Source organism: Ovis aries, chromosome 12 (assembly GCF_016772045.2).
Source record: "Ovis aries strain OAR_USU_Benz2616 breed Rambouillet chromosome 12, ARS-UI_Ramb_v3.0, whole genome shotgun sequence".
NCBI lineage: Eukaryota > Metazoa > Chordata > Mammalia > Artiodactyla > Bovidae > Ovis > Ovis aries.
This window is the reverse complement of record NC_056065.1, coordinates 1989881-2015928: the sequence shown is the minus strand read 5'-3', so window position 1 is coordinate 2015928 and position 26048 is coordinate 1989881. Positions and strand designations below refer to the sequence as shown.

Here is a 26048-nt window from a genome sequence, read left to right as displayed (position 1 = left end):
TGAGTTCAAACAGAGGTGGTAAAAATGACGTAAGTGGACTTGTTAGGGTTTGAGGGGGTAAAGGTTAGATTAGACTTGAAAGTTCAAAAGTGAGGCAGCATTTTAAGTTGGGAGGTAATTCTGGTGTCTGGGATTTGTCTGATACGTATGTTCACAACACTGATGGCCTTCTCTGGGTCAAGTGGGTACCAAGCACAATGGCTACTAAGATAACAAGGATGTGGATCCTGTCCTCAAGGAACTCAGAGTCCAGCTATGGAGGCAGACATGGAAACGTGGTTAGAATGCTGTGTCCCGGACAAGGTGCAAAAGGTGAGGGATTGGGCAGGCAGAATGGGCGTCACCGGGAGATATTTGAATTGAGTCTTAAAGTCCATCAGAGCTCTGGATTTCATTCCCAGTGTGATGGAGATGCCATTACAAGGTTTTGAGAAAGGGATTATAGCACTGTATGTAGTCAAAAATCATTCTGGTCGCTGTTTGGAGCAAGAATGGAAGCAGTCGTCTAGGAGGGGAGTGGCATTACGATGGGGATGGTGCAAAGTAGTTCAAGTCTGGGTATATGTTGAAGGTAGAACTGATAGGGGGCTTCCCTGGTGGCTCAGCAGAAAAGAATCTGCCTGCTGATGCAGGAGATGCGGGTTTGGGTCGGGAAGATCCCCTGGAGAAGGGCTTGGCAACCCACTCCAGTATTCTTGTCTGGAGAATCCAGTGGACAGAGGGGCCTGGCGGGTTACAGTCCATAGGGTCATGAAGACTCAGACATGACTGAAGCGACTTAGCACCTAAGTTTAGGGGCTTGGCAACTGGGTGAAAAGGACTGTAGGAGCATTATGGGATGGGGAAGATGGGCTTGGCGGATCTCAAGAGTTTTATTTTGCTCATGGTAAGTCTGAGATGTCCGCACATCCAAGTGGAGAAGTAGGATGATGGAATCTGAAGCCCAAGGGAAGGGTCAGTCTGGAGTTTAGAAGTGGAAGTTGGCATTTAGTCCTGTGGAACTGGATGAGATCACTTAGATTAGAGAGGCTTAAAAACAAACAAAGCAACAGGTGACTGAGCTCTGATGCAGCCAACATTTAGAGGAAGAGGAAGAGTCCCTGGAATTGTGGGGACACGGAGGTAATGATGTCATGGAAGTCTGAAGAAAAGGGCTACTGTAACGAGGGACACAGACTGGGTGGCTTAAACAGCAGAAACTGATCTCAGTTCTGGAGGGCAGAAGTCCAAGATCAAGGTATAGGGCTGGTTCTTTCTGAGAGTTGAGAAAGATAGTCTGGTCCACGCCTTTCCCTCGCATCTGGCGGTTTACTGGTAATCTTTTGCACCCCTGGGCTTGTAGGTGCCTCACCCTCGTCTCTGCTTTCAGTTTCACACGGTGTTCTCCCTGTATGTGTGCACACACGTCTGTATCCAGATTTCCCCATTACATAAGGACATAGTCATGTTGGATTTGGGCACACCCTCCTGACCTCATCTTAACATACAAGGACGATATTTCTAAATAAGGTCACATCCGTAGGTCCTAGGGGATTAAGACTTCAGCATCCTCTAGGGGTGCACACATCAACCCACAAGTAAGAGAACTGGATTTGGCAAGATGTTCTTGGTGATCTTGATAAAATCTGGGTGGTTTTCTGCTGCACTGGTTTGCTGTGGCCAGTGCTCTTCTCTTGTGGTGCCTGGGCTCACTAGTTGAGATGTGTATGGGCTTCGTTACCCCATGGTATATGGGATCTTAATGTGTGTCCCCTGCACTGGAAGGAAGATTCTTAACCGCTGGATCACCAGGAGTGTCCCAGTAAGAGCTGTTTTAATGAGTGTTTGGGATGAAACCCACATTGCTGTAGCCTGGAGACAGAATATGTGCAGAGAAAGTGGAGGCTGTGAGAGCAGACAGCTCTTGAGAAACTTTTGCTGCAGTGGTGTGGAAACTTGGAGATGCAAGTATCTAGGGAGAAGTTATTTGCTGCTTAAGATAGGCAGTATTAACCCATGTTAATGTGAGTGTTCAACTAGTTTAAGAAAAACAATTACATGTTACAGGAAAGAGGAGATAAAGGAGGCCAGATTTCCTCAAGTGGACATGAAGGGATAGGATCCAAGAGGCTTCTTCGCTTATAATGGGATCAAAAGCAGAGCGTGTGGGTCCAGATGCAGGTAGATTGGTGGATTTGGTGGTGAAGAAATGAAGTTGTTTATGCCCAGTTGTATCTGTCTTCTCAGTGAAGTATAAGGTGTGTCCATAAGCTGAGAAGAATGTGTATGGGAATGCTGGAAATTTGAATCAACATTGTGAAACAGTCTCAGCGCAGGCGATACAAAGCTGCTAAGGAACTATCTAAGGGGGCTGCTCTGGCAGCACAGTAGTGCAGACCCTGAACCACTGCAGTGGGGGTGGGTTCAGTCCCTGGTTGGGAAACTAGAATCCTGCATGCCTTGGCCAAAAAATAAAAGAAAAACGAACTATGTAAGAGTGCCTGGCGTAGATGAAATTTGTCATCACAAATAGGAAGTGAGTCACTCAGCACGTTTGAGTGCTCTTCTCAAGCTCGGCAAGACTATAGGCTCAGAATAAGTGGATAGTTGGGTTTCACTAGGGTTGAAATTTTGCCAGAGAAGAATACTGGCGTAGGAGAAGAGGATGGGAATGAAGGATCTTTGCATGGGGTAGTTTTCATACTGGGTCATGAGATTCTGGATTGGGTACGGAGGGTGATGAGTCACAAAAACGTGGTAACTGCAATGGTTTGGAGGTTTGGCGAGGGCAGTGATAGCAGCTGAACAGGGGTTTCAAGGCAGTGAGCTGGAAAGATAGGTGATCTCCAGAGTGTGAGATACTTGAAAAATAATTTTGGAGGGGGTACTGACTGAAAAATGAAGGGAAAAGCTACACACCCTTTACCTTAGACCCTGAAAAATCTTTTAAAATAAATATAACTGAGGTTTAAATTATCTTCTGCCAAACTGCCAGTCAGCTTGCCTGTTTGAAGACTTCTTGTCTTCACCAGCAGGCACACAGCCCTGGCAAGACAGTGCTATCTCTGCGGACAGAGCTGCCTTCCCTCCGCTGCCTGCTTGATAGCGGGCTTCAGGAAGTGGCTCACACTTTATTTTCCTACCAAGACTGACAGGGCAAAGTCACATATTCTTAAAGTTTTCCAGTACTTTATGATCCCATTGTTTCCCTCTAGAGCAAATTCCAAGGTAAGGGAAGTAAAAATTATATATCCAGTGATCAGATGGGGAAGGCAGGCCCACTCAAGATGTTTTAACGGACATGTGGAGGGAGGCAAGTGGTGTTATGACAAAGCCGAACGGAATGTAAGAGACTTGGCCACAAGGAAGACGCTGTTATTTTAAAGTATTGATACTCTTCCATTCGTTCAACAAACATTCACTGGCCACCGATCATGTGCCAGTCGACATCCTAGGTCAGTGGTTCCTAAACGTTTTGGTCTCAGGATCCCTTCCTTAAGAACTGGGAAGGACAATTGTTGAGGACCCCAAAGAATTTTATGTAAATTATATCTATAATGATTGTTTTAGAACTCAAACATGAAAAAATTTTAAAATATTAATTTAAAAAGATAAACCCATTACATGTTAACATAAATATCAAAGAAAAATTTTTTAAATTTTTTAATGTCTAGCAAGAAGAGGGCCATCATTCTACATTTTTCACCAATGTCTTTCATATCTCGCTTACTAGAAGGCATGTGGGATCTCATATCTGCTTTCAGTCTGTTGCCAGATCACGTTATCATGTACCCTCTAGAAGATCCATGTGTACTATATATTCACGAGAAAAGGAAAGTTAAAAAGTAACAGCTTAGTATCATCGTGAAAATAATTTTGGCCTTGAGGACCCTCTGGAAGCGTCTTAAAATGGGATCCTCAGGGGTGCCCAAATCGTACTTTGGGAACCACTGTGCGAGGTATTGGTATACAGCCCTCAACAAGCAGAGAGCAGCAGGAGAGAACATTTACAGGGATATATACAGAGCAGTGTGTTATGCTCTAATGGAGTACAGTGGTATAGTTCTGACTGTGAAGGTCAGCAGAGACTTCGAGAAGGTGCTGACATTGGAGCTGAACCTTGAAGCATGCGTAGATATACAACAGAGGAGGTGAGGGCCTTCTTGACTGAGAAACTGAATAGTGTTCCTCAGAGTATAACCTGCATGAAGGGAAGTTACTGAAGAGAAGGCTGGAAAAGTATAGGGAAAGAACAGACTGTACAGAGCCTTTATTCTGCAGATGATGGGAAAAAATCTTTAGTGAATACATAACAAATATTGGCTGATGTCTGTGCCTCTAATCTATCTAGGAGAGGAATGATATTAGAAATTTAGTTCACTCACCAACCCACTGAGCTTTGAGTATTTAATTTGCATACCCGGATCTCTTGTCATTAAACTTACTCCCATTATTAACATATTTTTTCTGAACTGTAAATGAGCTATTGCTAGAGAGATGGATAATAAGATAAAAAGGGATAAACTATAGAAATTGCGGACCTCTTAGTTTCCTAGAAAGAAGTGACCATTCTTCCAACAGTCTCAACAAAGCAAGAGGAGCAGCTGGCTTCCTGTGGGTTCCTGAAAGATCTTATTGCTGTCTCCAGGGCTCAAACCTGCTACACTCCCTCTGAACAAATACTTGACTTCAGAGGTTTTTAAAAAGTTTTATTAGAGATAAAGAAATGGACTAAGATCAAACTCACAAGAAAGAATCAAATGGAGCAACTAAGATTATAAAGTGAAGTCGCTCAGTCGTGTCCGACTCTGTGCGACCCCCTGGACTGTAGCCCGCCATGCTCCTCTGTCCATGGGATTTCCCAGCCAAGAATCCTGGGGTGGGTTGGCATTTCCTTCTCCAGACTCTTTACCCTCTGATAGACAGTTTTTTTCAAAGGATAATTCTCTGTGCTTCCTTCTTTGGGTGTGTATCCCATGGTTCTAGGGGCTCAGGATACAAATATGACTTGAAGCAGAGACGAGAGTAAACAGTTCTAGGGGCTCCGTTTCTTTCCTCCTCTGTTTGCCTCATTTGAAGAAACTAACAGGGACACCACCTGAGAAACAGTTCACATTTCTTAATGAAAGACTTATGTGGGTTAGATGCCGAAAGACCTCAAAGCTGGATCCTGCTGCTGCTGCTGCTGAGTCGCTTCAGTCGTGTCCGACTCTGTGCGACCCCATAGATGGCAGCCCACCAGGCTCCCCCGTCCCTGGGATTCCCCAGGCAAGAACACTGGAGTGGGCTGCCATTTCCTTCTCCAATGCATGAAAGTGAAAAGTGAAAGTGAAGTCGCTCAGTCGTGTCCGACTCTTCACGACCCCATGGACTGCAACCTACCAGGCTCCTCTGTCCATGGGATTTTCCAGGCAAGACTACCGGAGTGGGTTGCCATTGCCTTCTCCGAAGCTGGATCCTAGGTAACGCTAAACCGTTATTTAGAAATCCTAAAACTGAGCGGGCAGGAATGCATAATGATTCATTTTTCACTTAAGACTTATTAATCACACCACATTATTAGTGTTTTTGACACCAGGTATATATTTACACATTTCCCAACTTTTACTGGACTTAAATCTTAGGGTGATGATCTGTTATGCCTGGAGTCCGAGTCCCCAAAACTGAGAGAATAAGACGTCCACAGCAATGCAAAAACATAAAGGGATTTTATTGCTAGCTGGAGCTAGGGCTCAGGTCTCATCCAGCGCAGTGGAATCCGACAAGAGCCCCGAGTTCTGAGTAACAACTGCTTTTATACAGGCGGTTCTTTGTCTCAGCAACAGTGTAGCTGGCGTGTGATGACTGGCTAAGCTGTACGCGTGCGTGAATTTTGAATCCTGCATCCCTATCCGGATTGGCTCAAGCTTGGCGCGGATGGGGACTCTCCTGATTGGCTTGGGGGTATAGTTCCCGGAATCATGACTCAGGTCTATGAGAATCCGAAACTTTTAGGCCTCGTGCAGCTTGCTGAGCCTGTCATGGCTCAGGTTAGGTCCTAACATTCCCCCCTGTCTTTTGATCATACAGAGGAATCTTCCTCTTTATTTTGGGGCAAGGACTGATATTGTTGCCTGAGTACGAGTAGTTGGACTGTATTGATGCTTTGTTTTACAAAGGTTACAAGCTTGTTTAGGATACATGGGCCAAAAGTGAGTTTTAATAATAGCACTATAAGAGGGCCCACCAGGGTGGAAATCAGCGTTGTTAACCACGGAGACTGTTGGAACCAGGACTCAAACCATCCTTGTTGGGCCTCCCGCTCTCTTTTCCGTTGGGCCAGCCCTTCCCTCACCTTGGCCATAGATTTTCTTACTACCCCGGTGAGGTCTGCGTAAAAACATTCTTCTCCCAGAGCCGCGCAGAGTCCCCCTTGTTGTAGGAAAATCAGATCTCACCCCCTTCGGTTTTGTAGGACTACCTCGGACAGGGAAGTTAGTGATTTTTCTAGGTGACTAATTGATTCTGTTATGCGTGTGATGTCCTCATCTACAGCTGCCCGCAAGGAAGTGAACCCTTGACCTTGGAGAGACAAGGCAGCTATCCCGGTTCCTGTTCCGGCGATCCCAAGACTGAAAATGGTTGCTAAAGTGATGGCTGTGATGTGTTCTCTCCTAACTGATTTGTTGTCTCTCCAGCCAATAGTTGTACATAACTTCTTCAGGGTGGTATAAGATTTGGGGCATTACAGCCACCAATATGCAAAACTCTCTACTCTGATTAAAAACTGATGCACGTAAACACGGAGTCAGCCTGGTATGTGAACAGACCCACCAACCTCCCGCCTCAGGCACAATCCATTTTGTTTTATCTAGTCTTGTAAGATCGGCTGTTTGGGCGCACAAGGAGGTCTTTTCAGGTGGAACAGTACCTAAGCAAAGTCCCCTTCCCCAAACTACTCTCATTGTGAGACCAACCCTACATTCTCCCCAGTGACATTGAGGTGGATTTGTGCTGATGGACAGGTTGTAAGAAACATTTAAGCCTATTGCTTCATAAAAGGGAGGGTAAAGAGTATAACAGAGCCAATAGGATTGAGTTGCACCTGGGTTAGAATGATTTAGGGCTGCAAAGGCTGCCTTAACTAGATCTCATAATGGGTCTGACGTTCTTAAGTTGGGGATGGAGGACAAGGGGCCGAGGGCCTCTGTTTCATTGAGCTGGTTCCCTGGCCGAGAAACAGAGGGCATAGGGCTCAGTGTTGCAGCCCCCTGAGTTGGGTGTGCTTTAATTACTTGTTGTGGGCCTGGATTTTCGACCTGATTAGGGCCCACACCTTGGGACTGGATGGGTTCTATTGTCTGGCTAATAACCAGGATTCCCCCAGGCTTAGACTCAAACCACTCGGCATAGAGTTGGAGACCCCACGTCAGCCCGGAAACCCAGGACCTTTCTAGTTTAGCCGACTTCTGATTGAACATTACTTTCACCTGGGCAATCGGGTCCCAGTGCTGCTTCCAGCGCGGCCCGACATAGTTCCCGAGCAAGTCCTGGTAATCCTGGTCCCAAGGTCCGCGATAGGGTTGGACGAATGAAAAGTTGACCAAGTCCCGGTTCCCTACCTCCCATTTCCACCTCCCATCATTGGAGGTCACACAGCTCCAGGACCAACAGAAATAATGTTGTGGCCCCCCACAAGTCTCCCAATTGTGTTTTTTTAAGTGTCCAGGGCATGCCCAGAATCCGAAGTTCCGGGTCTGGGCTGCTGTCCAAGTAGTCTTTATAAGGTCTTTAAGGCTAAAATACATATCTGGCCACCACGTGTTGGGGGGGTGAATTCCGGTGGTCAAATTGAGTACCTCGTGAGTCAGTCCGTTCCGAAGTGTCCAGGTGATCCTGGCAGGTTGCTGCGGGTTGGAGTTGGCTGTCCCAGGGTCAAAGAGGACAGCTACCATCAGGAGGATCAAAGCGATTCGTCCGGGACCTGACGGATGAGTTTCATTTTTAGAGGATTGGAGGGATGCAGTGTCACCTTCCATTCTCTCCCGGCCGTCTCTTGTTCTTCTGGAGTGGCACGGCGCACGTGGTTACCGTGCACCCAGGGTCCAATGCCGTCGACCTGCAAGGCAGTGGGGGTAGTAAGAAGAACAGCATAAGGGCCCTTCCATCTGGGTTCTGATGTTTTGGACTGGTGCCGTTTGACCCAAACCGAGTCCCCTGGGCCAGTGTCACAGGAAGGGACCGCCCCTTGTCCTGGCCCTCATGGGTTTCTTTGACCAAAGTCCAGATGCGCATATGCACCTTACTCAAAGCTATCAGAGCTTCTCGGAACAGGTGCAACCAAGGAGGCGGCTCGACTTTTTCTCAAAGATAGGGCATATGGGAGGGGGACCCCCACAAACGATTTTAAAGGGGGTCAGGTTTAACTTGTAGGGGGTATTACGCGCTCGGAAGAGCGCAAAGGGAAGGAGAGTCACCCAGTCCCCGCCAGTCTCTATTGCCAGTTTTGCCAACGTCTCTTTTAGAGTCTGATTCATTTTTTCTACCTGTCCTGAGCTCTGGGGATTGTATTCACAATGTAATTTCCAATAGTTATGTACAACTATTGGTCCCCAGGGCTGAGGCCAGTCCCTGAACAATTTGACCTTAGCCAAATTTGTTGGTCTCCTGGCGGCCGCCCGCAGGCCAGCCCTAAGAGTCTGGCAGTACACTCGGAGACGCTCCCTACCTTCAGCACACTCAAAATCCCAGTGGGGTCGCGTCAGGGGAAATCCCTCATCAATTAGATTAGGCTGCACGGTAGGTCTTCCGTCCACCCCTGGAACGTTTTTCCGTGCCTCCAACAAGATCTGCTCACGGTCCTCTGTGGTGAAGAGCACCTGCAACAGCTGTTGACAGTCATCCCAAGTGGGATTATGGGTGAAAAGGATAGATTCTAGGAGATCAATCAGGCCCTGGGGCTTCTCTGAGAATGAAGGGGTTTGGGTCTTCCAATTATACAGATCACTAGTGGAAAAGGGCCAGTATTGGAATGTCTGGTCTCCGTCCGGGCAGGCCGGCACCACCCAAACAGGGAGCGCCTGGACCGTTGAGGTGGGGGCCTCCGGGTCGCCTTCGTCTGCCAAACCGAGGACCCCCGGTCCTTCCTCGAGTCCCCTGGGCAGGGCCCCCTTCCTGGGTTGGGGCCGAAGGTTCGGTGTCCCTTCGTGTTCCTCTGGAAGAAATCTGTGGTACCTGAGGGGGCAAAGGCAGATGTACATAGTGGGGTGGGGAGAGATCGGTTTCCAGGTCAATTAGGTTAGGATATAGTGAGGATTCCTGGAATACTGGCTTCGCCCAGCTGTGGTGATCTTTATGCTCTTCCTCTCTGGATGCCTCCACGACAAGTACCTGTGGGCCTAATGAGGTAGGGGATGGGGAAGTAAAAGGTTTCAGCCAGGCTGGTGGACTTTCCACCAAATCTTGCCAGACTAGGATGTAGGGTGTTTGATCTGGGTGTCCATATGGGTCGGGAGCGAGCACCTTCTCCTTTACCACTCAAACGATTGGCAGGCTAAAGGTCCCCTCCTGTGGCCAACCAACATTAAAAGCAGGCCACTCGGAGGAACAAAAAGTTACTAATTTGTTCTTCACCAGCACTGATAGATTCCGTGCTCTAAACTTAAAATCAGAAAAATGGTCAGTCATAAGGGACAACGGAGTGGAAGTCTCTTGCCCCATGATTACAGAATAGAACACAGGAGACAAGACGAACACACAGAGAACAGTGACAATGCCGGCACACACAAAGATGCGACGAACCGAGGAGAGAAAAACTTCGGCCGAGAACACAGTACTAGGTCTTCCTGCCCACCCCCCCCAAACCTTCCTATCCCTCGAGGTTACCTTACCGAAGGGCGTCCGCTGCCCACCAGATTCGGGATCAAGAGAGAAGCTCTCTTCCCTGCAGAGCCAGCTGCCTTCCAGCGTGTCTGCTGGGCCTTGGCCTTATGCTGGCTAGAGCAACTAGGTCGCCCCGGACCAGACCTGACACCGGTGTCCAGATACCTTTCTTCTAAATGAGGAAACCCCTTCTACTGGGAGGGTGTTATTCTTCTCAGTTAAAAGGGATCCCGGATGAGCCCCCAAATGTTATGCCCGGAGCCCGAGTCCCCAAAATTGAGAGAATAAGACGTCCACAGCAATGCAAAAACATAAAGGGATTTTATTGCTAGCTCGAGCTAGGGCTAAGGTCTCATCCAGCACAGTGGAATCCAACAAGAGCCCCCAGTTCTGAGTAACAACTGCTTTTATAAAGGCAGTTCTTTGTCTCAGCAAGCGTAGCCAGCGTGTGATGATTGGCTAACGCGTGTGAATTTTGAATCCTGCATCCCTATCCGGATTGGCTCAAGCCTGGCATGCATGGGGACTCTCCCGATTGGCTCAGAGGTATAGTTCCCGGAATCATGACTCAGGTCTATAAGAATCCGAAACTTTTAGGCCTCGTGTAGCTTGCTGAGCCTGTCATGGCTCAGGTTAGGTCCTAACACTACTTAGCAGTGAATAACACTGGAACCACGGTGTTGCATAAATACATGCAAGTCTAAGACATACCTGTACACCTGGGTACGTACCACGCCTTTAACAGTTCCAGAGCCCCCTCGGCCCGTCTACGCAGCTCCCTTGGACCTAGAGGGCCGAGGTGGGGCGCGGGGGAGCGCGGGCCGCCGCGGAGGGGCGAAGAGGGCCGGCCGCGGCAGAGGGGCGGTTTCCTAGGCGACCGCTGAGCTGCAAGTGCGCACGCGCGAAGCCTGGCTGATGCAACCTCCCGCGCGCAACCGGGTCTACCGAGAGTAAGGAAGCCGACAGGGACCTGGGCGCGGCCAATCGGCGGCCGCAGGAAAGAGCGCGGAAGGGCCCGCCCCCGGCCCGGCGAGTGACGTCAGGCGGCGCGGGGCTGGTGGCGTAGCCGGCCGCCATCCTGCGTCTAGTCAGCCTGCCTGGAGCGGTGTTGCCGCGGCGCTGGCCCTGCGGCCATTTTGAGCTTCGCTTGCACCCGCTTGCCCTCCCAGACCAGCCCTTCCGGGGTCGCGCTGCTGAGGGGCATCTCCACGGTCCGTGCCTTCGAGGAAGCCGCCGCCGCCGCCGCCGCGGAAGGGCTCCTATCTATGGTGGAGCGGCGCGGGCCGGAGTAGGGCCCCTTCTCGCTGTCAGGATGGATGTCGCCTTGGCCGCCGCGTCTTGTGCCCGCCGTTCCGGACTGTGGCCCGCTGCCCGCGGCCGGAGCCGCTCTCCTTGTTGGCTCTTCTGCTGGCCCGGGGGTCGGCCTGGGGCACCCACTCCGCCGCTGGGGAAGGCCGAGACTGTGTAGGGCCTCGAGCTCCGCGTCCCTCCCTCCCTGAGAGACTGCCGACACCGGGAGATGGAGCCGGCGGCGGACGGCTCGCGGAAGCCGGACCCCCGCTTCCGGCTGCCCTCCTTCTTCCCTCGGCCCTCGCGATCAGGCACGTCCAGGATCCGCGCACCGCTCGCCCCGGAACCCGACCCCAGGCTGGCTCCCAGCCCCCCGCCCGAGGCCCGAAGCAGCTCCTGGATGCAGCTGCTTTCCCAGCTCCTCGCGCCGCTCCCGGGCTTGCTTCAGAAGCTGCTGGTCTGGAGCCAGCTTTTCAGTGGGATGATCCCTACCAGATGGCTAGACTTTGCTGGAGGCTACAGCCTCCTGAGGGCCCGGGAGGAGCCTGCCGCCCCCTCGGCGCCCAAAGCTCTGAGTTCGCTGCGGCTCGACCCCTCGGCCGACGCGGCCGCCGGTCCCCTTGACTGGCTAGAGGGGGGCCTCCACTGGCAGTGCTCGCCCCCAGATCTGGAATTAGAACTTAAAACCAAGGGAAGAGCTTTGGACTCCGCAGCCCATGCTTTTCTTCTGGAGCAGCCGCTGTGGGGAGTGGAGCTGGTGCCCCGGAGCGTCCAAGCGCGTCTCTTTTCTGACCCGGAGCTTGGCCCTTCGCCCTCTGGACCGCTCAACGTTCAGCGCTTAAGCAATGTCAGTGTCGTCTCCTATTTGCTGAACCCCTCCTATCTGGACTGCCTGCCCCGGGTTGAGCTGAGCTATCAGAGCAGTGTTGGAAGCTGCGAACTGGTCGATTTCCAGGCGCTGAGTCCAGAGAGCGGCTGCCTGGATGAGGCCTCGTCTTATCCCCAGCCGCTCAACGCAGAGATGGCTCCCGCCTCGTGGCAGGGATGTCCGCCTCTTTCTAGAGAAGGCCTGCCCGAAATCCACCATCTCCGCATGAAGCGGCTGGAATTCCTTCAGCAGGCCAGCAAGGGTCAGGCTTTACCCACCCCTGACCAAGATCATGGCTACCACAGCCTAGAGGAGGAGCACAGCCTGCTCCGGATGGAGCCGAAGCACTTCGGAGATAGTCCGACTCAGTGTGTTCCTGCTGCTGGAGCCGTTCCCGGAACCGCCCAGGAACCCACTGAGGAGAAAACAGAATTGTTGATTAGAGAAGTTCCTTTTGGATTGGAAAGACAGAGCCCCTCGGGAGGCATTCCGTCTTGTGAGACTGGACAGGAGCTTGGAGAGGACCAAATAAGTGTAGTTGACCCTCCAGACATAGACGATGACCTTCCCATTTCTGCCAGACCAGCCTGTAGTAACAAGTTGATAGATTACATTTTGGGAGGTGCAGCCAGTGACCTGGAAACAAGTTCTGATTCGGAAGATGAGGATTGGGACGAAGACGTTGAGGATGACGGTTTTGATAGTGATAGCTCATTCTCAGAATCAGACCTTGAGCAAGACTCAGAAGGGCTCCACCTTTGGAACTCTTTCTATAGTGTGGATCCTTATAATCCCCAAAACTTTACAGCAACAATTCAGACTGCTGCCAGAATTCTTCCGGGAAACCCTTCTGATTCAGAAAAGGATTTGTCTGACAAGTCTGACCTAGGGAATTCTCCCCACACTGGAAGTCTTCCCGAGTCTCCTGATCATAATTCTGGAGATGATGATGACTGGGAATCTAGTGCAGATGAAGCAGAGAGTCTCAAACTGTGGAATTCTTTTTGTAATTCTGACGACCCCTACAACCTTCTAAATTTTAAGGCTCCTTTTCAAACAGGGAAAAATTGGAAAAGCTGTCTTGACTCAGAGAGGCCATCTGAGCCCATTTCTGAGTGTCACACCTTACTTTCCTGTAAGGGGCAGCTGTTAGGGAGCCGGGAAAGTAAATGTCCAGACTTGGTACAGGGTGTGTTTCTTTCTCGAGAAAGACACACACATATCCGGAGAAAAAAGGTTTGTTTCTTTTATCATTCCTGATAATTTGTGCTTTCTGTTTTGATGTGGGAAAGCATGAGTTTCCTGGAGCCATAATAGGGCTTATTTTTTTAGGAAAGACTCCAAGCTCTTACACTTCGGTTGAGAAATGATCATCTCCTTTTCCCTCATGTAGAGTGTTGTTCCTGTCTGAATTGAAGGTGCCAGTGTATAGATGTTAGCTTGAGAGTGCTGTTTTCTTTTGGGTTGGCAGCTCTGGGCTGTTTCCCTTCAAGTTTCAACTTTTCACTTTTTTTAAGGAACAGAAAAATTAAACTTTGTGTGTACATGATTCAATTCTAGAGATTGAGAAGGTCCTATTGTAGCAGTAGAGTTTTGTGGTATTAAGTGATGTCATTTACAGACAGTTACTCCTCCAGTCTCAGGATAACTGTTTTCCTGCCTCTCCGTTAGAACCCAAAGGGATGATGGTACCAAGTAGCGAATCATATTTGGTTGTTTGCCATGAAAGAAAATATTAGTTTCAGCACTAAAAGCATTTGGACATTAGGAATTTTGATTGACAGTAATACTGAAAATAGTATTACCTTTTCTTAAGATAGCAGTCCTAGTTGTCATTGGCCCACTATAGGTTAACCATTTGTAATTATGATGGTCACTTATTTGGTTTTCTTGAGTAGTTGTTTCCTATTCCCAGGCTAGTCTTAAAACTTCATGGAGCATTTATTTTACTGTTTCAACACATTCCAAAGGTAACCTTATTTGGGGAATCTTTTGAATTGCCTTTTTAAAAAAAATTCAGCTGAGGTTATTAATTGAAGAGAAATCCCCACAAACAGGTATCTTTTATTGTGGAGCAAAAGTTTCTTTAATTACCTTTACTTTTATTTGGAAAGAAAGTCATGGGTGAATTATTATTGACCTCAAATTCTGCTGCATCAGAGTTTCAAGTGGAAAGAACTGTAATCCATTGGCTCCAATTGACCAGCTTAATCTTTGAAACTCTCCCTAGGGTAGAAAATGTCCCTAAATGGTGGTATTCTTATGTCCTAGCTGTAGACGCAAAATAAGGCATATTAAAAATTAGATTTTAGGTCACACTGTTGTTAATGCTGTGTTAAACGTTTTTCGCTATGTTTTTAAAGGTCCCTGACAAAATGGCCTGTTCAGTGACTAGAGAAACAAAGTGAGGCAGTGGAATGAGCACTTGGCATCTAGAGACTTGTGTTCCCTACTCTTAAGTGGTGAGGGCCAACAGATTTAGGAAGATAGCCAGAGCTGGGAAGTAACTTGACCTCTCATGGCTTTGACTGACTAACTTATAGTAATAATAATAATGGCTATTGTATGAATTATTGCACGGTTTAAACGAGGTGAGTAGATAAAACTCATAGTTGCTTTGCCTTAAATGATAACTCTTGTTTAGGGATCTCAGCCCAGCCTCATGTCTCTTTTTAGCTTGCTCACTGAGTGAAAAGTGAGATGAGTCAAGTAGATGTTACTATTACTATGCACTAGAAGCAACATTTATAAAAGATTATGTCTGGAATATGGTAAAGTTATTTATAACCTTTGACTACATCTCATTTTTTAGGTATATGGGAATAATGGATAGTTCCCAGTTCTTAGAATGAGGCTTTCAGATCTGGGAATGCTTTATTAAATGGCAAACATGGTGCAGATTGTGGAGCCGGGCTGAGTTGGAGTCCTGATTGCACCCCTGGAAGCTGAGTGATTTGAATGAGTCAGTTTACCTTGGTTTCCTTATCTATACAATGAAGATGATGATAATACATACCTTATAGGGTATGTATTTTTAAGTGAGATGAAAATTGTTAAGTACTTTGAAAAGAACCCGGCATATGGTAACCACTGTATAAATGTTATTTATCTTGGTGATAAAATGAATGAGTAATGCTAGAATGCAATATTTAGTAAGGTGTTACATATCTACTAATTGTCCTCGGGGGTATTCCTTGGCCTGATGTAAAGGGAATGAAAGTAGCCAGCCACAGTGGAATTAGCTGATGTAAGTAATGAATGTACTTTAAAACAAGTTTTGACATTTGGTGTTTGATATCTTAAAAAGATACTTCTATATTAGAAATTGAGTAGGGATTAAAAGGAACTGTCACTTACCTGTGATCATATATGTTGCAGTAGTCACAATTGCATGTATATATGGTGATAGGATAATGAAGAATACACAGAGGGTTTTTATCTTAACTACAAAGTCTCTTATAGTAACATAACCTTTTGCTAAGTCACTTCAGTCGTGTCCGACTCTGCGCGACCCCATAGACGGCAGCCCACCAGGCTCCGCCATCCCTGGGATTCTCCAGGCAAGAACACTGGAGTGGGGTGCCATTTCCTTCTCCAGTGCATGAAAGTGAAAAGTGAAAGTGAAGTCGCTCAGTTGTGTCCGACCCGTCACAGCCCACCAGGCTCCTCCGCCCATGGGATTTTCCAGGCGAGCACTGGAGTGGGGTGCCACTGCCTTCTCCAACATAACCTTAAAGATACATTTTGTTGCAGTTTGAATACTAAGTAACTTTTTCTTCTGTGTTCTGATTATAAAATAATTAATATAATACTACTACTACATGTTTATGATTCAAGAATTGAAAAACACTGAAAAGTTACTTTTTTTAAAAAAGAAATAGAAGTGAACTTTTGTGCTGTAATAAAAGCATTCAGGAATATATTTCTGAAATACTTAGGAAACATTTGTCATTTTGGAAGAGTGTACAAGTTTGTTTCTTTACTTCTGTTATATTTGAGATTAAAATTACTCTTATGTTTATAGGTAACCTTCCTTGAAGAAGTTACTGAGTATTATATAAGCGGTGATGAGGATCGAAAAGGACCATGGGAAGAATTTGCGCGGGATGGATGCAGGTTCCAGAAACGAATTCAAGAAACAGAAGAAGCTATTGGATACTGCTTGACATTTGAGCACAGAGAAAAGATGTTTAATAGACTCCAGCAAACATGTTTCAAAGGGCTTAATGTTTTCGAGCAATATTAAGATGATTTGACAGCCTCTGGCCCTAGCATACACTACCTCTTACTTGAGAGGTTACTTTTAAAAACAAAAGTTGGCAGCTGTCCTTCAACTTTTTCTTAGAGGATGTGCAGCTTGGATCCAGTGACCTAGTTTAATATTTTTTTGCAACATAGCCCACTCAGATACGTCCAGGTTTGAAGCCAGGCCCTGAAAATGAAGGATGAGATGGTGTGATTTCTAATCCTCCCTTTTTTGTTTAGTTGGATCTGTTCTAGGATGTTGTTTGCTTGCTGAAGTGAAAAGGGGACCTTTTAAGGTGTAATTTTGCACTTTAGAAACTTATTTTCTTGGGAAACAATATTTATAGGCTTAAGAGCCCATTTCCCATTCTAATTTAAATTATGTGCACCTGTCTAAAAACTCTGGGCTCTCCCCTCCCCACAACATTCTGAAATTATTGGGCTGTTACGTTTTCTCTATATTCAATTTGACCCTTCTCCTTCAGTGTTAAGAAAAATGATTTTGTATATACGACCAACTTAAAGTACATTATTGTGTGTCCTTTTTTTTTTTTTTTTTTCCTAAAAATGACTGGTTGAAATGTGTGGTTGGTTTTTATTTCTAGGTTAAGTCCTACCTAGGAAATGTTTCCAAGGACTGCCACAAAACCTGTATGTGCAGTACTTTCTGCTACTTTGGGAAAGCTGCGTATTTCTGCCACATTTTAACATCTGATATATTTAAGTTCTTTGTAAACTCTTTTTTGGAGAGGATTCTGTATATGTTCTTGTAATTTCCACTTGAGTGGTTCTTTGTGTCTTCAACAGGTAGAAATTGTTAAAAGATTGCAGAAAGTAATAATTGTGTCATAGTTGCTTTTAAATTTAAAAGCGTAGAATTTTCTTAGGAAGAAGAGCAAGAGACATCTCAGAGCGATTTGGTTTTGTTGTATATGCTTTCAAAAGAAAACCAGTGTTATTGATATCATGCCTCAGCACCGCCACTTTTATAACTTATCAGGGTGATACTGTGAACTTGGACATGGGCAGTTCTGAACTTTCCAGTTTGAAGTGTAAAATATAGGCTTCAGTCAACATCCAAGTTTATTGTGTTCTTCTTTTTTAATAGAGAAGTAATGGCAAGGCCTATAGTTTCAGGAAAGATCTATAGATTTAAAATATCTTCATCCCAAAGCTTACTTTTGAATTGAAGTTTCTGCAGTGACTGATTGTGTTTGGTTTAGTTAGCACTACATGATGTGGGTCTGTTAGGTTGAGGGAATATTAACCAACAACTTTCTGGTCTGTTTTTACGTCACATGCCTCCTATTACCAGTGAAAGCACGAGCAGAATAGATGACCTCTTAATTTTGAAGTTGTTTCAGAGTGAGGACAAATTTTCATCAGAAGTGCTTGCAGGATTTACTACCTCAGTTTATAATCTACCTGGCCATTATGTTTTTTCTATTTGGTTTGCTCTGAGAGTACAACAGCATAGAACTTGGTCAGATTTTTGCAGAGCTCTTTTTCAGTGTGTTTTGTGCCCCTCTATTTTAGGTAATCATAGGGAATGCATTTTAGAGTCTGGTGTAACACCATGAAAATGCTAAGTTTCAAACATCAGCTGTGTCAGTTGGAAAGAAGGTATTACTTGCCTAGAAAAGAAAACTGAAAATGTATAGGCAGTCTTTTAAAACCAGACTGAAGTATACTATTTTATTTCAGAGACTTAGGTTATGTTTCGGGGTTTTAAATCTTGCACCTCTGCATATATGAAAATAATGGGTAATCTTTACATTTACTAGGCTTCCCTGGTGGCTCAGATGGTAAAGACTCCACCTGCAGTGCAGAAGACCTGGGTTTGATCCCTGGGTCAGAAGATCCCCTGGAGAAGGGAATGGTAACCGACTCCAGTATCCTTGCCTGGAGAATCCCATGGACAGAGGAGCCTGGCAGGCTACAGTCCCTGGGGTCACAAAGGCTCAGACATGACTGAGCGACAAACACTTTACATTTACTGGATTTTGGAGAATTGTTCTCTTGAGATGTCAACTTCACTACTCCATATGTAAAAGCTTGGTGAAGAATTCTTCCATGTACTACCCTCCTTTAAAAGAAGTGATCAGACAGTGATGAGAAGGACAACAGGGACCATTTTAAAGTTGGACAAGAGAAAAACAATTCTTAGCAGTTTTGTCCAGATCCTAATTGTTAGAACAAAGTTAAAACTTCAGTCTTAAAAAGAAAATCCCTTGGAAGTTTTAATTGAACATTTTACACACTTAAAGTCTTGCAATGGTGCTTTATGTATCAATGTAGCATATGAAAGGCTTTGTGCAGACAAGTAAACATTTCCTTTTTTAAGTGTTAAAATGTGATAACACCATCTCGTCATCTTTAACTTGAAATCAAAAGTATCATTTTATTTTTTTATGATTTAGGGAAGGTGAAGTTAGGGGACTAAAAGACTTTTAAGTTGACTTCAGATCCAATGATTTAAATGAAACCAGTTTTTGTTGGGATTTTATAAAATTGTATATATAACTGTTAACTAATCTGTAAATTATAATAAATATATTTGCAATTATTAAATGTTATGTGATATTTTGGTTCAACTTAATTGTTTTTGGAATTACTGAGCAGGAGTTTCAGAATTAAGTCAGGTGTTTTTGTAGAAGCATTATAAACTTAAAAGGTTCTGTACAGATTTATGTGGTTTAAAAGGTTATGTGACATGGTAATTGTTCTTCAGCTAACTGAAGAGGAGGAAATGGTTAAGGGGGTAAATATAATTGCAAACTACATTTCGATATTAGATAAGAGAAGTTGGTTCTTAGAGTATGAAGTACCCTGCTTAGAGATGGGATTCGATTCTAAAACGCCCCAGCTGTGTACTAATGCTGCAAAGAAAATAGTGAGATAGTATTCACAGAACCATCCATTCTGAAGGAGATCAGCCCTGGGATTTCTTTGGAAGGAATGATGCTGAAGCTGAAACCAGTACTTTGGCCACCTCATGTGAAGAGTTGACTCATTGGAAAAGACTCTGATGCTGGGAGGGATTGGGGGCAGGAGGAGAAGGGGACGACAGGATGAGATGGCTGGATGGCATCACTGACTCGATGGACGTGAGTTTGAGTGAACTCCCGGTAGATGCTGATGGGCAGGGAGGCCTGGCGTGCTGCAATTCACGGGGTCACAGAGAGTCGGACGCAGCTGATCTGATCTGATTCACAGAAGCAGTAAATTAATATGCTGGGATTAGCATAGTGTTTCTCCTAAGTAGCTGGGAAGACTGCTGCTTTATTTTGTGCAATATCATTAATGATAACTGATACTGTCAATCATCATGTGCTCCCATTTACAATATTGAATAAGTGTGATGGTAACATCTGAAAAAACAAACATCTTGAAGGAAAAAGACATTTGGACTATAGCAAGCTTATTAATGGAATTAATTATAGCATTCTTAATTTAGGTATTTGAATTGCTAGGGGGTCGCACAGAGTTGGACTCGACTGAAGCGACTTGGCAGCAGCAGCAGCAGCTAGTGAAAAATTATTAAAGGTGTATTTCTTAACTGGAAGGAAAGAAACAGTTGCAGATAAATCATTGTTTAGTACAAACTGAATTGACAGCCTAGGTTATACTTTTATTACCATCTTAGGGTTAATTTAAGCATTTTTGGCTGTCACTCCCCCAGGAAGATGTATGAAAATAGTCATGTTCACATCAAGCCAGGTTTATTATGACTATCCTGGTATCCCTATAGAGGTGGTGATGTTTGTTGTTTAACAGAAAGTTTAAAGCAAGTATTGCTGATCTCAGAAGTTTTGAGTTATACACAGTTTTGGGAGTTTGTTGGTCTTATTTGTAGAGTTTTTTGGACCCTCTATGTACCTTTTAAAAATGAAAATAAATTTTTTTTTTCTCATTTATAAAAGTGTCTAACACAGATGTACAGGACATCCTGGTGCATTCTAAAAATGTATGTTGCCTACCATTTTTTTTTTGGAGCTAAGAGACCTAATTTATTTATGTGTATGAAGAGGTCTTGATACTCTTAACTGATTATGATACAAATATTGGCTATTTGGAATGTTCCTATATTGGAAATGAGAATTCTTATGGACTTAGTTGAATGCTTTGGTCAATATAAAATACAAGTCTTTTTCTCCTTGGATTTGCTCAAGACTAAGTTTTTACTGGTCCAAATGGCTCAGTGGGTAAACAATCCACCTACAACACAGGAGACATAGGGGGCATAGGAGATGCAGGTTTGATCCCTGGGTTGGGAAGATCCTCTGGAGGGAGAAATGGCAGCCCGCTCCAGTATTCTTGCCTGGGAAATGCCACAGACAGGGGAGCCTGGCAGACTAGTGCGTGGGCTCAGGTCGCAAAGAGCTGGACATGGCTCAGCATGTGGCATGTGGCACGTGACTTTAACACACAAAGGCAGCATGATACCGAGCTCCGCAGCCCCAGTGTAAGCAGGGTGAGTATACCGAGCTCCGCAGCCCCAGTGTAAGCAGGGTGAGTATACCGAGCTCCGCAGCCCCAGTGCAGTAGTGAGTACACCGAGCTCCGCAGCCCTAGTGTAAGCAGGGTGAGTATACCGAGCTCCGCAGCCCCAGTGCAGTAGTGAGTAGATCTCACCCTGCTCCCTTTGAGGGTTCATAGAAGACCTGTAGTGCATTCAATTAATACAGATTAGAGAGAGGTTTGAGATCAGGGAAGTTAAAGAGAAATGATTTTATACGTGGAATAGAGAACGCATGGTGGAGTTTGGGGTTATGTTATTACTGTGTAAAACTTTGAGCCAAATCAGTGTTTTACCATTGACAGACTCAAGCTCATTAGGGAAAGATAGGGGCAATCAGACTTAGGGAAATTAGGTTGCTTGACCCAGGAAGAGGATACCCTAGAAATCTAATGGAAACAGGCCTAGAAAGCTGAACTATTAAGACACTTCAGAACGCTTTTTCATGTTTTGTTCTTTTATCCCATTACCCCTCTCTTTGTCTCAGTACTATTCTTTTCTTCTAGTTTCCTTCTGCCTTTGTTTGCTGAACATTTTATTTTCTCTACTGTTTTATAGATCCTACTTAGCAGAGGAATGAGGACCTTCACAGCGAAAGAACAGCAGAATTGTCAGAGGTATGTTCATTAGCAATACTGTCCATCAAGATGACACTGCAAATTTCCGCACCAAAATGGTAGGTTAATACATACACTGCATTAACTTTTAGGAATATCCCCCAAATGTTCAAGGTCAAAGAGCGAGGTGGTTGTAAAACTGGATTATACTGCTCTGAGGCAAGCCTGTTTTTCTTAATGGGGTTCATGCATTGGCTTTGAAGGCAGAAACTAGAGAGGAGTCCTAAAAGAGTTTTTTTAAAAGTTGATCTGGATATATGTTGTGGAAGGGTTGTTTTTAAAAACAAATTTCATCATGAGAAGACTTGTTTTCTCTTTGGATCTCACATATCATCGCCAAGAGAGCTCTGACAACCCTATCCTCCAACCCCTCCCTTCCCACTATCTTTAACCTTTTAAAATTGTATTCACTGCCCTAACCTTAACATTTTTACATATTTCTTGTCTACCGCCACACTCTATAAACTCGGTAAGCATAGGGGTCTTGCTCTGTGTCTTGGTCCCTCTGTGAGCACAGAGCCTAGGCCTGCAGCTGGCACATCATAGTCAACAGACGCTTGAATGAGTCGGTAACTTTGTTTAAGTCAGTTCCCATACAGTCTTTATTGAGACTTTGTCAACACAGCCGTGTCTGATTAGACTCCAGTGTGCCTCAGCCATAGATGATACAGAATCACAGAACTGAAAGGTCTTTAGGGAGAAGCTGCAGCAGAGCTCTAAATTTTTAGAATGTAATTACAAATTTCAATTGTAATTGAAATTTGTGCTAGAGATACCTCATCAATTAATTTGAGTGTCATTAACAAGGTACAGGCTAATTTACAAAGTTAATATGTCAGCAAATCAGCTGAGACCTTTCTTTTCCAGGATTAAAGAGTACAAAGTATTATGCATGTGTGCTAATCGCCTCAGTCGTGTCTGACTCTGTGACACTATGGTCTACAGCCCACCAGGCTCCTCTGTCCATAGGATTCTCCAGGAAAGAATACTGGAGTGGGTTGCTGCACCCTGCTCCAGGGGATCTTCCCCACCCACGGATTAAATCTGCGTGTCTTAAGTCTCCTGCATTGATAGGCAGGTTCTTTACCATTAGCACCACCTGTACTGAAGTATTTAAAGTATTTTCCCCACCACACCAGAGGCTTCATTTCTACTCCTCTTTTTTAGAACACAGTTGGCTTTGAGTTTCTAGAGATGCTCAGTTGACTCCACCAGATGGCGTGACTTGCCATCTTAGAGTGCCTGACAGATTCCGGTCACTGCTAATCTGACGGCTGTTGCTTGGAGGTCATTTCCTTAGTATATGAACAAGCTGGCAAACCGCACTGCCCTGCCCATGCTAGGCCTGCCTGGCCAACTGTGACTACACCTTTTTGTGGCAACTACTCATCACTGATAGCTCCCTGATAGCTTCCCTGGTGGCTCAGCTGGTAAAGAACCCACCTGCAATGCAGGAGACCTGGATTCCATCCCTGGGTTGGGAAGATCCCCTGGAAAAGGGAAAGGCTACCCACTCCACTATTCTGGCCTGGAGAACTCCACGGACTGTAAAGTCTATGGGGTCACAAAGAGTCGGACACGACTTTCACTTTCACCCATCACTGGGGGCTGTTCCTTTCAGGAGAACCAAAATTTATATTTGAACGCAAATGAATTGCTTCTTCATGGTTTCCGTGGAGGAATAATAAAATGAATATGGCAATTTAGGTGATTGCAAGTGAGATATGAGAGGCTGATGTACAGGTGTTTGCTGGGTTTTTGTGTTAGAGTTTTTCTTGTTAGGGTTTCATCTCACTTAACTCAGCGTTCAGCTTTCTGTTGCATTCCTGTGCATCCGGGCAGTCACTGTCAACGAGAGGAGACAGCCAGGTTGCTTGGGGCATGGGAACTCCCTGTGCCTGATTACAGAGCTGTATATGCAACTGGCGTGGAAGGAGGAAAAGAGCCTCGACAACTGTTGGTCTGAGGCTCAGTAGCCAAGGCCGGGTGGGTACCCAGTACTGCTGTTTGGTGGGTTTGACATTGGCTCCAAGGGGCTGCTCCCATCTGCTTCTAGGTGTACAGAATGGAGGCCGTTACACGTTTGCCTACAACTCTCCTACGCCTGCAGTGAGGGAGGCACTTTCAGCTTGCGGTGGTTTCCGTTCTTTTGCTTCTGCTTGGTTTGACTGTGTAGGGAGGCGAGGCATGCTTTTGCACCTTCAGGAATTTACATGGGAGTTCTTTGTTTTCTTCACTTCTGATTGCCACGTTTTCTAGATACTCACCTCTGAACAGATCTCCCTTCCCCAGGACAATCTGCCGAAAGTCACAGCCTGGTTGGGCTGGGGGATATAACCCAGTACTACCTGAGAGATGGCAATACTTTTAGAATAATATTGAATTACAGAAGAAAAGTCCTTCATTGGGATGAAAGTGAAAGTGTTAGTCACGCAGTGATGTCCGACTCTTTGTGACTCCATGGACTGTAGCCTGCCAGGCTCCTCTGTCCATGGAATTCTCCAGGCAAGAATACTGGAGTGGGTTACCATTTCTTCTCCAGGGAATCTTCCTGATCCAGGGATCAACCCCTGGTTTCCTGCATTGCAGGCAGATTCTTTACCATCTGAGCCACCAGGGAAGCCTCCGCAGGGTGAACCAGGTGCATTTTCTTGCAATTAATTTCCCAGGTTCTTTCAGATAGGATGACAGTTACACTAGCCATGGTTCCTTATTTTTCCTTTTTCCTCATGCAGTTGTTAAAAAAATTAAATTTATTTAAGCTTAAAAAAAAATCTGTTTACCCATTTCTTCCACTCTCAACGCTCTCCTCTGGTTATCTGTATCTTTGAGCTTGTTTTTATTGGTTCAGTTTTTGTTGTTGTCTTTAAGATTTCACATATAAGAGAGAGCATGCGATATTTGTCTTTACTTATTTCATTTAGCTCAATGACCCCTAGGTCCCAGGTTGTCACAAATGGCGAGATTTCGTTCTCTCCAGCGTCTCTTCTTATCAGAGCCCCTCAGGGTCCCTTGGGAATGTTTGCCTGCTGTGATCAGGTTTCATCTGCCCTCTAAAGGCTTCTCCCATCCACCTCTACGTCCTCAGAGCTCATTGTCATGTTTTCACTGTTACAGTGCCCTGTACACTTTCTGATCACTGTTCATCGCACTGAATTATAATTATATTTGCAATTCCATTTCTTCCTGTAGATTGCCACCTCTTTGGTGGAGGGGTCCTCAGCACAGGGACCAGAACGTCTTGGATGCACAATATACTTTTCTTTAACTGAAGTTCCAATTTCTAAAGTCTCCTTCTCCCAAAGGATAGGCTCCCTACCCCACACAACAACTGAGTAATTTACTAATTCATGTATTTCAAAGAAGCAGTTAAATATGTAAAAATGTCTGTCTTCAATATAAACATGATTTTTATTTTTAATACTTGAGATCTTTTGAGAAGCTAGTATTACTAGTGATGACTTTACACCTAAGGTTTTAGATCAGTTGATATTATGTCTTTATTACTGATCTTTCAAGTGATACTATGAGGTTTACTGAAATTTGATCAGTATTATGAAAGGTACTTCTTCATTAGGCAGGATATAATTCATACCCAATTTTCCTAGTTAAGGACTTTTTTTTCAATCAGCTTATTGAGGTATACTTTACATATAAATAAAATGTTACAATTTTCCGTATAAAATTCAATGAGTTTTAAGATTTATGTGCAGTCATGTAAACACTACCACAGTGAAAATATAGAGCATTTCCATCACTCCAAAAAGTTGCCTTATATTCTTTTCTGTTCAGCACCTCTCCAACCTCCAGCTCTCGGCAGTCATCGCTCTGCTTTTAATCATTGTTTCACCTTTTCTAGAATTTTTAAGAATGGCATCGTATATACAGTAGGCACCCTTTTGTGTTTGGCTTCTTTCACTAATGCAATGCTTTGAGATTCATCTGTGCTGTTTAGTATATCAGCAGTCCATTCTTTTTTTGTTGCTGAGTAGTATTCCATCGTATGAGTATACCACAATTTCCTTATTCATTCCCTAGTTGATGGATGGTTGGTTTGTTTAGTTTATGGCTATTGTGATTAAATTTGCTATGAACATTTGCATATGTTTCTGCAGATGTACATTTTCATTCCTTTTGGATAGATTTAAGAATGACATGCTGGATAAAATGAAAACTGTATATATATAACTTTCTAAGAACACTCCCAGTTTTCCAAAGTGGCTGTCCCACTTGGCAGCCAGCATGAGAGACCCAGCTGCTTCCCCCCCTCGCCAGCACTGTACATCATAAATCTTTCCAAGTTTAGCTACTCTAGTGGCTTTGCTGCTGCTAAGTCACTTCAGTCGTGTCTGACTCTGTGCGACCCCTTAGACGGCAGCCCACCAGGCTCCCCCTGTCCCTGGGATTCTCCAGGCAAGAACACTGGAGTGGGTTGCCATTTCCTTCTCCAATGCATGAAAGTGGAAAGTGAAAGTGAAGTCGCTCAGCATGGACTGCAGCCCACCAGGCTCCTCCGTCCATGGGATTTTCCAGGCAAGAGTACTGGAGTGGGGTGCCATCGCCTTCTCCATCTTATTTTATTTTATTTTATTTTCCATCTTATTTTAGTGTAAATTTTTATTTCCTTGATGTTTAATGATATGCCGAAGCATGTATTCAAATCTTTCGT

At 45.1% G+C, this 26048-nt stretch overlaps 1 protein-coding gene and 1 long non-coding RNA gene across 3 annotated transcripts; one reads left to right on the top strand and one right to left on the bottom strand.

The window, feature by feature from the left end:
• Positions 1 to 5668: 5668 nt before the first annotated feature.
• LOC105609393 (uncharacterized) lies at positions 5669 to 10733 on the bottom strand. Its single transcript, XR_001043815.4, has 2 exons — positions 10552 to 10733; positions 5669 to 8077 (listed from the first exon to the last, which is right to left on the bottom strand). It is a non-coding gene; the product is annotated as an uncharacterized LOC105609393 (long non-coding RNA).
• A 171-nt stretch (positions 10734 to 10904) lies between these two features.
• On the top strand, positions 10905 to 18814 carry PPP1R15B (protein phosphatase 1 regulatory subunit 15B). Of its 2 annotated transcripts, none has more exons than XM_012186934.4 (2): positions 10905 to 13234; positions 16023 to 18814. In XM_012186934.4, the coding sequence occupies exons 1-2, from the start codon at positions 11360 to 11362 to the stop codon at positions 16242 to 16244; spliced, it is 2097 nt and encodes a 698-aa protein (XP_012042324.4). In that variant the 5' UTR covers positions 10905 to 11359; the 3' UTR covers positions 16245 to 18814. The 2 variants fall into 2 exon arrangements, with proteins under 2 accessions (XP_012042324.4, XP_042112875.1); XM_042256941.2 differs by lacking the exon at positions 16023 to 18814 and adding an exon at positions 14811 to 15022.
• The last annotated feature ends 7234 nt before the right edge of the window (positions 18815 to 26048 follow it).